The 11,722-nt window shown below is 51.4% G+C and overlaps 1 protein-coding gene across 4 annotated transcripts in view; it reads right to left on the reverse strand.

Annotated features, from left to right (window-relative positions):
- Positions 1 to 949: 949 nt before the first annotated feature.
- EDDM13 (epididymal protein 13) overlaps positions 950 to 11,722 on the reverse strand; it is a 12,542-nt gene continuing 1,769 nt past the window's right edge. The window contains exons 3-10 of one of the 4 annotated variants that reach the window (XM_040465438.1): positions 9,561 to 9,566; positions 8,745 to 8,753; positions 8,143 to 8,151; positions 7,765 to 7,791; positions 6,847 to 6,873; positions 4,571 to 4,698; positions 2,557 to 2,594; positions 950 to 1,261 (exon numbers count right to left, since the gene is read on the reverse strand). In XM_040465438.1, coding sequence (XP_040321372.1) covers positions 1,237 to 1,261; positions 2,557 to 2,594; positions 4,571 to 4,698; positions 6,847 to 6,873; positions 7,765 to 7,791; positions 8,143 to 8,151; positions 8,745 to 8,753; positions 9,561 to 9,566 — 269 coding nt within the window. In that variant the 3' untranslated portion in view covers positions 950 to 1,236. Of the gene's footprint in view, positions 1,262 to 2,510; positions 2,595 to 3,660; positions 3,921 to 4,570; positions 4,699 to 6,846; positions 6,874 to 7,764; positions 7,792 to 8,142; positions 8,152 to 8,744; positions 8,754 to 9,560; positions 9,567 to 11,198; positions 11,217 to 11,722 lie in introns of those variants that run through there. The other 3 variants (XM_040465436.1, XM_040465437.1, XM_040465435.1) reach the window with 3 other exon arrangements.

The following is an 11,722-nucleotide window of genomic DNA, read 5'->3' on the forward strand; positions in this document are numbered from 1 at the left end:
CGGGGGAGGAGCAGAGAGAGAGGGAGACACAGAATCGGAAACAGGCTCCAGGCTCTGAGCCATCAGCCCAGAGCCTGATGCAGGGCTCGAACTCACGGACCGCGAGATCGTGACCTGGCTGAAGTCGGACGCTTAACCGACTGCGCCACCCAGGCGCCCCATGTTTATTCATTTATTTTGAGAGAGATAGCATGAGTGGGGAAGGGGCAGAGAGAGAGAATTCCAAGCAGCCTCCCCGCTATCAGCGTGGAGCCCAATTTGGGGCTTGATGCTATGAACGGTGAGATCCTGACCTGAGCTGAAATCAAGAGTCAGACGCTTAACCAACTGAGCCACCCTGGCGCCCCTTAAAGCAGTTTTAATTAGCCATTTTAATGAACTTTGTGATGAACAAATGACCGGTTCTGATCATGATAATAAGAGGGCTTCTACTCTGTCAGTACCCCCATTTTGCAGATGACAAAATGAGGTACAGAGAGACAATAACTTCCCCAAGGTCACAATCCAGTAAGGGGTGGCACCAGGATCTGCACTCAAGAAACCCGTCTCCTCCTTAGAGCCCAAGCTCTCAACCAGGACGATGGACATCCTCAAACATGGGCAAAAGTCCACGCAGGTGGGACAGTTGGGACATAGCCTAGTCTCCAGATCACTACATCTTCAGATGCCTATTTCTTCATTTGGGAGACCTAAATCTTTATACCAAAAAAAAAAAAAAAAAAAAAAAAAAAGACTTTGGAATGAGTCAAACCTGTCATCTGTGTGACCTTGGACAAGTTATCGATCCCTCTGGGCTATAGTTTCTTCACCTGTAACACGGACAGCATAACAGAATTCTTCATGGGGTGATTGCCAGAATTAAGGGGTATACATCATTCTTGGCCCCCTTCTTCCCCCCCCCCCCCAAGGTATTAATTCTCAGTGTCGCGTGAATGGAAGAACTGAGCCCTCACGGTCTCAATTAGTGTACATTTAATCAGAGAAACAGTGGGGGTGGGGGGGTGGGAAGAGGCCACGGACAGCGGTGTGGAAAGCCCCCTAAGGGCCCTCGCTCGCCCTGGGTCCACCTCCTCAGGACCCTCAGGGACACCTTCCTGCAGAGACAGGTGTCACCCCTCAGAGGACCCAGTCCGTCACTCTCCAAACTGGCGGTCCCGGGCAGACAGGGTTCTTGGAGGAGAGACTAGCGGGCAGATGAAGGACTGGCGACCGCCCAGAGGGGACGGAGCAGGGTCGCTAGAAAGAGCAGCAGGGGTCGTTCCTGGGGGAGGGAAGAGGGCGGGGAGAAAGGTAGATGTGCCTCGCTCTGCGCCGCCGCTCGGTGGTTCCACCGACTGGAACGCGCGTCCCGGGGTCTGAGCTGGGGGGGCTCCACCTGGTCACTCCAAGCAGGTGCCTCCCCCTCCGAAGGGTTCCTGCGACCACGCGGAGGGAGCAGGCCGCCCCTCCAGTTCCGTCTGTCACCGTCCGGCCTTCCAGGACACTCACCTAATTGCCAGTCACCCTCCAGAGGGCGCTCTCCGTGACCTCGAGGGCCTCCCCTGCCGCAGCCCGTCTGTGCCCCGGCAGCTCGGTGACCCCGGCCCTCCGTGACCCCGGCCCCTCGGGGTGCTGGCTCCTCCGTGACCCCGCCTCTGCGTGACCCCGCCTCTGCGTGACCCCGCCCCTCCGTGATCCCGGAGGCTCTGTGCGCCCTCCCCTCTGTGACTCCGCCCCTTGATGACCCCGGCCCCTCGGGACGCCCGCCCCTCTGAGACCCCGCCCCTCCGTGACCCCGCCCCTCCGTGACCCCGCTTCTCCGTGACCCCGGCCGCTCTGCGCCCCGGCCCCTCCGTGCCCCCTGCAGCACCGCGCCCCCGGCTCCGGTACCCCCAGCCTGGCACACTGGAGCCTCGCCAGGTTGGGGCAGGGAGCGAGTATACAGGGTCTGCTGTGCGTGCTGGGGTCCCCGGGGTACATCCGTCCGGAGGACTTGCTCCCAGAGGGTCTCACAGCGCAGTGCGGGGGTCCTCAAACTACAGCCTCCCCCACTTTTTATAGGTTTTTAAAACAGGTAAAATCCACATGGCATAAAATTCACCATTTAGCCGTTTTAGCTACTCAAGGATCCACCATAGAATCGTCGCTCAACAAAAGCTTGCTGAGCTCCTCAATCGAGTTCAACAGCAGCAACCCCGCGGCCAAGTGTGTACCCGGAAGAACCGAAAACAAGTGTTCAGACAGAGGCCTGGACACGGATGTCCACAGCAGCACTATTCACAACTGTCAAAAGGCGGAAGACACCTCAAATGCCCTTCTAGGGGACGTATATGAAGTGTGGTCCCGCCGGCCGATGGGGTGTACCCAGACTGCTCGCCCCCGGAAGAACGGACACGTGACCCCTGCCACCTCCTGGCTGAACCTGGAAAGCGCAAAGCGTGACCCGGGCCACGTGGTGTGTGGTTCGGCGTCTATGACGCTCTCCGTCCAGGACCCGCCAAGCCACGCGGACACAGAGAGTTGAGTGGGGGTTACCAGGGGCTGGGAGGAGAAAATGCTCTTCTGGCCGTCACGTACCTGATGTCCACTTCCGTGCTGCAGGAGTGACCGTAACACTTGGGTGGTTGACGAGGAAGTGAACCGGAAACCGAGAGAGAAAGAGGAGGGGCGAGGTAGGTCAAGTTCCTCCCCTGGCTTTCTCCCCTTGCCTGTTGTTGTGACGCCCTGAGGGCCTGCTGGTCAGTCGCCCTCGCCTCCCACCTTCTGTCCCATCTTCCGGCCAGCTCTTCCCATCCTCGTCAGTAACACCGTCCTCTCCCCTGGGGCTTCTCAGCCTGATCGCTACTGACATTTTGAGCTGGATCACTGTTTATTTGGGGGTAGCTGGCCTATGCAATGCAGGATGTTGAGCAGGATCCCTGGCCTCCTCCCACTAAAGGCCAGTAGCACCCCGTCCCCAGTCATGACAGCCAACAGTACCCCCAGATGCTGCTGTGCCCTCTGGGGGGCAAGGTTACCCCACTGGAGAACCACCGGTCTGACCAAGGGCCCAAGTCCAAGCCTGAGGCTCATCTCGTTGGTGCCATTTTCCTCGTCCCTCACATGCAACCCGTTAGTATTTTTATTTTATGTTTCGGAGAGAGACAGAGCGTGAGCAGGGGAGGGGCAGAGAGAGAGAGAGAGAGAGAGAGGGAGACACAGAATCCGAAGCAGGCTCCAGGCTCTGAGCTGAGCTGTCAGCACAGAGCCCTACGCGGGGCTCAGGGGCTCGAGCTCAAGAGCCATGAGGCATGAAGTCATGACCTGAGCTGAATACTGACGCTCAAAGGACTGAGCCACCCAGGCGCCCCCCATTAGCACTTCTTATAGAACCACCAGGTGGTCTTCCTCATCTCCACTACCTCATCACCAGGTATTCTGCCAGGCCACTCGGCCACTCGGCCACTCGGACCTCATTCTCTCATCTCTCTGCTTCCGCTCTTGCCCTGTCCTCATTCAGCACCCAGACTGACCCTTTCCTACTTGATGTCAGATCTTGTGGATGGCTCTCCACCCAACTTAGAATAAAACTTCCTTCTCGCCATGGTCTATGGGGCCCCTTTGTGACCTGGACGCCCTCTGGCTCTCCCAACTCATGCAGACTTTCCTTTGGTCCCTCAGAGGCACACAGTGCAGTTCAGCCTCGGGGTCTTTGCCTCGCATGTTCCCTTTGCTCAGGACGGCTGTCCCTGAAGCTCTCAAGGCAGGCTGCTTCCGCCAGCTCAGCTCGCCTTTTCCAGTAAAGCAGCCCACCGCTTTGCGTGCTCTGACAGATCCCCTGATTCGCTCCCTTTCCTGGAGCTCACTGTTCGTTTTGTTTCTGTCCTGCCCCTGTCCTGTGAGCTTGTGGGGTCCAGGGACCTTGTGGGGTCTTGTAGTCCCGGCATCCAGCAAGGGACCTGCTGCATGTGTAAATATTTGAGTTTGCGGATGAAATGAATGATTACTGGCCATTTCTTGCAGGTAATATTCCCATGCCTCCGCCCCCCTAACCTCTACCCCCAGACCTCTACTTACTGCTTGGTAAATGACTTGGTCCTTAAGAACCTACCTTATTTACATGGAGAGAGAGAGAGACAGAGAGAGAGAGAGAGAGAGAGTCAGAGAATGAATGAATGGTAGTATTTCAGAGGAGTCTCTTAGCCGTGTTAGCGCAGAAGGGAGTGTCTCCTAGCCAAGCCTGGTGGTGGGGGGGTGGAGAGAGACAGTGAGGGAGGGGTGATTCGATTTACAGAGTGGGGGGATCTTCCTTCCTACCCCTTCCCTTGCTTGGCACCTCCTTCACTCCCTCCCTTCTCTGTGCCTTCCATCTCTGTCTCTGGCATCCTTCCTCCCTTTTCCCTCCTCCCTACCCCCTCCCTTCTCCCTGGTCCCCCTCCTTCCTGCCCCCTTCCTCCCCCCTCCTCTTTGTCCCTCCCTCCTCCCTGGTCCCCCTCCTCCCTCTTTCCTGCCCCACCTCCCTCCTCCCTTTCTCTCCCTCCTCCCTCCTCCCTCCTCCCTCCTCCCTGCCCCCTTCCTCCTCCCCCCTCAAAGGTAACAGGCTCCTTCTTACCCAGTCTCCTTTGCTGTAGGACACAAACAGGAAGGTGACCATCATGTAAGTGCATTTCAACAAGTTCCATCTGGTCCGTTTCGTGGGTGGTTTCTTGGTGGAGGTGGCAGTGGCTAGGGAAATCTTCCCTGGGAGAAGCCGGTGGGAAGGATGCACGCTGAGGATATGCCCGTCCCCGTCCAGAAATCCCTGCCCTTCCGAAATCTCTGTTCCCAGCACAAGTCCCCTCCTGACCTCTCCGCACCACATCTCCACCTGACGCCCTGAACTGAAATTTTGGTCTCCTGCTGCCGGTTCCCATCCCTCCTGTCCACCCGACAAGCAGCCAGCTACACGTGCTGTCCTCCCCGATTCCTCACCAGCCTCCTGCTCACCTTTCTGTCCCTCAAGCCTCCTCCAGCCTCCATGAGGGTGCCAGGAGGGTCTTTCTAACACCCAGATATGAGCATGCGGCCTCCCCGCTTCAGACCTAATGTGATTTTCACCTCCCTAACGTCCTTCCCTGCCCTTGTCATCCGAAACATCTTGTTCAAGTATTACATGCAGAAAGCCCCAAATTTTTGCAATAAGCATTTTAGGACCCTGTAGGTACAAAGTAAGATCTATGTAAAATGAGTTTCCTTTCTGACTTTCAGGTCCTTTCTCTTGCCTGGATAGGACGTGCACAGGATGGAACACCCAGTACGATGGGCAATAGAAGTGGTGACCCGGAAAGCCGTCCATTCACGAGCTGGGGGCTGGGAAATCTGTCATGATGTCCGCATCGAACAGGTTGTTCCCTGTGAGTTTGCGGGGGGCTTCTCTTTGTCATATGGAGATGTTCTCTCCATCCTGGTGTGCTGGGATTTTATTTTGTAATCAGGAATGACTGTTGGATTTTATCTTTTTTTTTTTTTTCTGTATCTGTTAAGATGATAATATGATTTTTTTCCCTCTTTATATTAATAGGGTGGGGATTCCAGGGGTACCTGAGTGGCTCGGTCAGTTAAATGTCCAACTTCAGCTCAGGTCATGATCTCGCAGTTTGTGGGTTCGAGCCCCACATCGGGCTCTGTGCTGACAGCTCAGAGCCTGGAGCCTGCTTCGGATTCTGTGTCTCCCTCCCTCTCTGCCCATGCTTCGGATTCTGTGTCTCCCTCCCTCTCTGCCCATCCCCTGCTCATGCTCTGTCTCTCTCTCTCTCTCTCTCGCTCTCAAGACTAAATAAACATCAAAAAAAAAAAAAATGTTCCCTGTGTGGTTTTAAACTATTTTGTGGCAGTGTTCCTAGAAGTGGTTTTCTTTATATTCATTCCCTTTGGCATTCTCAGAGCTTTTAAAATCTGTGGCTTGATGGTTATTTTTTTTATCAGGACACAAAATTCTTAGCCATTAACTCTTGAGCTATCACTTCAGCTTCATTTTCTCTTGCTTTTCCTTCTTAAATTCTCATTTCACATGTGTTACAAATTTTCACCAGTTCTCATAAGTCTCTTATTTTATGCTTTTTTCTATTTTCTTTAATTTTTTTAAAACTGTTTATTTATTTTGAGAGAGAACGAGAGAGAGAGAGAGAGAGAGAGAGAGAGCAGAGCAGGGGCAGAGAGAGAGGGAGACGGAGAATCCCAAGCAGGCTCCACAATGTCAGCACAGGGCCCTGCATGGGGCTCGAACTCAGGAACCGTGAGATCATGACCTGAGCCCAAATCAAGAGTCAGACGCTTAACCTACCGAGCCACCTAGATGCCCCTTTTCTGTACTTTCCTATTCTATTCTAAGTGCATTGTTCTGCACTTAGAATAATTTCTCTTGACCCATTTTCTAGCTCACTAATCGTGCTTTCTGCTAAGCCCAACCCCTGAACTCTTCATTTCAGTTACATATTTTCAATTCTAGAATGGCCATTTGACTTTTTTTTAAAAAACAAATTATAACTCTCTGGTGAAATGACTCATCTATTTTTGTGAACTTAATAATCATAAGCTTTTTTAAAGTGCTTATGGCCAAACTCTGGGTCCCCTGGAGGCTCGCTCTTATTGCCTGGTTTCCCCTCTCTTGGTTTTTTGGCCACGCAGCCCTGACACTCGGGACTTACGTGTTATTTCCAGGGGGAACAGGAATGTTTCCCACACCTACCTCAGTGGGTGGGGCCTCCTTGGCACCCACGAGTGGCACAAAGGAACAGAAGGCTTTGGATGCCCTTCAGAAGGACACCTTCACAAGTACTGGAGCTGTGCCCGCGGTTACCTGGGGTCTTCTCCATGGGGCTGTTGGATTTTAGCGGATCCATGACTTACCTTCTTCCTTGCAATCATTTGTTTCTTCTAAAGATGAACATGGAGGAGGAGGAGGAGGAGGAGGAGAGGAAATCAGTAAGGGAGCTTGAGATGGATGGATATAGTGCTTCTAGTGCCTGGGGAGGGAGGGGGATGCGGTGACCTCCTTGGTCTCCTTGCTGTCCCTCGGTTCCCAGCCACTCTCCTCCCTCACGCTGTTCCCTGCGCTGTTCCTAGGCACTCTCCTCCTTTGTGGCCTGTGCACATGCTGCTCCCTGTGCCTGGAGCACTCGTGTGCACTCGACTGGCTCCCTCCTTCCGGTCTTTGCTGAAATGTCACTTTCCATCATCACCCTCTAGACGCCTGTCAACCTGTCCCAGCTCTATTTTCCTCTTCCTTTCTCCAGTGTTTTCCGAAGACTCACCAACAGACTCTTAACCCCCTTCTTTTTTTTTTCTTTTTTAACGTCTATTTTTGAGAGGCAGAGCACGAGCAGGGGAGGGGCAGAGAGAGGGAGACACAGAATGGAAGCAGGCTCCGGGCTCCGATCTGTCAGCACAGAGCCCCATGCGGGGCTTGAACCCACAAACCGTGAGATCATGACCTGAGCCGAAGTCGGACACTTAACTGACTGAACTACCCTATTTGCTTTCTTTCCAAGGTCCACCCAGGCACAGATTTCTGTCTGTTTCGTCCCCTGCTATCTCCCCAACACCTAGAACAGGACTTAGCACAGAGGAGCTAATATTAACCAGCGTTTGTTGGATGAATGACAAAAATGTTAAACCATTTATGATGGTAACGATGAGGAGAGAGCGTAGGGTTTGGTGATATCTAAAGGCTCTTCCAACACTAATTAAAAAAGCAAAGAGCTCTGTGTTTCTGTGCACAGGAGTGAGAACAAATAGTGGGACCCAAACAGCACAGTCACTACTTACCGCTTAGCACCTGGAGGCTCAGCAAACCTAAGGAAGACAACACACAGACTGAGTTACAAAAAGCAGCATGACGAGTGCTCTCGGGTCAACAGGTTCTACAGGCTCGCCACAAGCTAGCTCTCCTCCGAGAAGCCCTGCTGGGTTGCGGGCACCTTTTCTCCTTGCCACCGCGGGCAGGACGTTGATCCATATTGCATAATAACCACCTGTCCCCCAGTAGACTATGAGCTCATGTACAAGTCTGAGCATGTCAGATTCATCTTTGGGGTTCCCACCGCCCTGCATGGTCTTGGCACAGACTGAAGTGTCAAAGAATATTCTCACCAGACAAGATATTCTCACCAAAATCCCAGGGCATGCATGGAGTGAGATTCTTACCTAGGATCTCTGAGGTCACCCATCCAAGTAAAAGGGTGGTCCCAGGAGGCAAGACCATGGTGGCAGACAAGGTCCAGAGTGTTGAGTCCATGGGGTCATGAGCGATGAGGCCATAAGGAGGAAACAAATCACCAGATAAGAAGATGGGGAGACTGGGAACGCATGAGGACAGAGCCCAGGTGGCTTGTGGTGATCAGTTAGGACTTAGCAGTGAGCAGGGGAGACCTTTGAAAGCCTCACTGTCTGGGTCAGAGAGGAAATCAAATGGCTTAAGGGACTTGCACTGGGTCAGGGTTAGGCTGGGCAGGCAGCCACCATCCCTCTCCATGTGTTTAGTGTCCCCATGTTGTTGGCACCTTGCATACTTTGGGTGAATAATGCCTACTTTGTGAACAAGTTGTGGGGAGCCCTGATTTGGTTCCCAGAGGATACCCCACCTTTTTGAAAGTCAAAGTAGTACAGCTAGTTTTTCAAGTCCCTGGGTTAAAAAAAAAAAAAAAATTATCCAAGAGATGATCCCTGGCTAGGAATGGACCCTTTAGCAGAGATAAGAAAGGGAACAAAGTGGAGGATGGGGGAGCAATGTGAAATAAGAATCTTATGTTTCAATACTGTTGAGATGTGAGCAGCAAGGAGAGAATCCGGAAGGGGTCATTGGGCAGCGACAGAAACAGAGAAGACGAAGAAGGTGTTAGTGGTTCCTTCTTAGCTCACCCCACCCTGATGGTTCTCAAAAGAGGCCCCCCCATAGGAGGGAAAGGAGGGTACCCCCAGATTTCATGGGATGCGCTGGGGACCAGGGTGGGTTGCTCTGACTTACACTTATCCCCTTTGGAGACGCATTTATCCAGGTGGCCAGAATCCCTGGGTACCATTTTCCTTGGGGATTCATCCCCCAGAAATTAAGAGGATCAACAGCAAAGGATCCCCTTGACCCATTTTTTATCTCATCTATCTCCTGAGGGTCAGGTGAGAGACAGGTGGAGGAAAGAGTAGGCTACACTCTCAAGATCTCTTTACCCAGTAGCTCTTTGCACACATACACAAAACTCAATACATCCTTGTATTCTATGGCAGTGGTCGTTGGCTTTTGAGAGTCTGATAAAATCTGGGGACCTTATATGCATGTGTGCTTCCATACCCAGTCACACCTGCAGCCTCAACCCACCTGAGTCCCAGACACCCTCTCTCAGTTTTCCCTGCAGCCTCAGGGGTCATGTGGACCCCTACAGTTCGTCCCGTAGGGGTGGGGCAGTGGATTGTGGGGCAGTGGATTGTGACCTCCCTTAGCAGAGGGTGTCTCTCAACCTGGTCCCTGAATCAAAGAGAACAAAGATTCCCTTCTCATTCTTGTTTTCTATACTTCATAGCACCCAAATACATCCCAGTTACCCCTAGAAAAGGGAAAACTAACTCACCTTTCACTGTAGGGCACCGCAGAACCAGAAGTTAGGACGTCAATATGGAAAAGAGAGAGCAAGAGAGTAGGATAACATTAATACCTCCCCAAGTACACTCCATTATTCCTTCGTTAAGTAATCTTAAAGTTGCATTTAACTTTTTATTGTGTACTATTTATAGACTCACAAAGTATTGCAAAAATAGTACAGAGGGGTCCCGTGTAACCACCATCCAACTTCTCCCAATGGTGGCATCTTACATGACCGTAGTACTTTATCAAAACCAGTAAGTTAACATTGGCACAATACCAGTAACTGGACTGTAGAACATACTCAGATTTCATCAGGGTTTTGTGTGTGTGTGTGTGTGTGTACCCCTTTTTGTTTTAATTGTATTTTATGAAATACCTAGCTATCTCACGGTCATAGGGAAGCTATATTAAAATAATAAGGATATCATTACCTTGCTCTATAAGTGAAAGAAGGGAGACTCATACAGTTCCTAGGGGTCTCTAGGAGAGCCAGACAGTGACCCAATGCAGGTGGGTACCAGTGAATCCCCGCCTCTCATTCTCAAGGGGCGAGTAGAAGCAGGACTTGAGGCTGATACTGGAGATGAAGGGGGGAGCATTACTTTATTTGTCCACTTCACCCCCATAAATCATGATGGGCCCCACCTAAACAATCTGCTTGTTGAGTTGAAGTTGGTGGGTCCATATGTGTATTAAGAATCAACACCTGGGAAGCTTATTACAAACAACGAGCCTTAAGCTCCACCCCAGATGTCCTGATTCCTTAGGTAGATCTGAGATGGGCTCTTAATTTTAAACAAAGTCTCAGAGGTCAACAAACATCTTCTGTAAAGGGCCAGATAGTATCTATTTTAGGCTTTGCAGGCCATACAATCTGAGTATGACTACTCAGGTTGCTTTGCCAACCAGAAACCAGCCATAGAGGATACATAAACGAATGCGTGTGACTAGGTGTCAATAAAACTTTATTAAAAAAAAAAAAAAACAAAGGCAGCGGGCCAGGTGGTAGTTTGCCAACTGCTACTCTAGCTCATTGGTTCCCAAACCATCTGAATCACATCACCTGACAAACCTTTTGAAAGAACAGATTTCAAGATCCCTTTCTTTGGTATTCTCATGCCGAAATTTCAGGTGGAATACAGAAATTTGTGTTCTTTCAAGTTTCTGATTATCAGCTCGTTTGGGGAACCACGTCTTCTAACCTAGGCTCCAACTGGCTCACAGTGCCATTATGAGACAGAGATAGATGTTCCAATATTATTTCTCTTTGACTCCTTCCAATGAGCAAAAGTACCACGCATTAGCAGTTGTAGGGAACATTCTTTTCCTTTAAGAAACATTTGTGTAGCCCAACTGTGTCCCAGACCTTTCTTCTAGGGCAAGTCTTTGCCTCGGAGGAGCAGTAGACATGTACCCTTTCCCACCTGTCCTTCTCCCCAAGAGGCAGTTGCTAAACATCTGCCAGGACACTGCAGCTTAGATCCTTCGGTGGAATCTGCCTGTACTGATTATGCTCCTGACCCCAGGCCAATATCTAAACACCAGGGTCTGCACCCACCCTTGCCCACAGAAAGTTACGAGTATGATCTCAAGGACACAAAGTCAAAATGGTCACAGTACTCACTTTCTTCTTCTGTGCTATCTGGAGGGGAGAATGCAGGCAGCCAGGTTCCGAGGGAGGTGTAGGGTAGAGAGAGACATAGGCATTAAGAGTGGGATCCTAGGGGCGCCTGGGTGGCTCAGTCGGTTAAGCGTCTGACTTTGGCACAGGTCACGATCTCACGGTTCCTGGGTTCGAGCCCCGCATCGGGTTCTGTGCTGACAGCTCAGAGCCTCGAGCCTGCTTCGGATTCTGTGTCTCCCTCTCTGTCTGCCCCTCCCCTGCTCATGCTCTGTCTCTCTCTCAAGGAACAATAAACATTAATAAAAAAAAAAAAGGCTGTGATCCTAGACACCAGCAAAGGAGTGTCCCTGACTGGTCAGAAGAGAGCAGTGGTGGAAAGACCACTGGGGATGAGACAGATGAAAACTCAGACTCCACCGTTTGGTCCATCATTCCCTTCCACAAATCTTTTTTTTTTTTTTTTTTTTTTATGTTTATTTAGTTTTGAAAGACAGAGAGCAAGCAGGGGAGAGGCCGAGAGAGAG

The sequence above is a fragment of the Herpailurus yagouaroundi genome, unplaced genomic scaffold (genome assembly GCF_014898765.1).
Source record: "Herpailurus yagouaroundi ecotype Mexico unplaced genomic scaffold, PumYag 557, whole genome shotgun sequence".
Taxonomy (NCBI): Eukaryota; Metazoa; Chordata; class Mammalia; order Carnivora; family Felidae; genus Herpailurus; species Herpailurus yagouaroundi.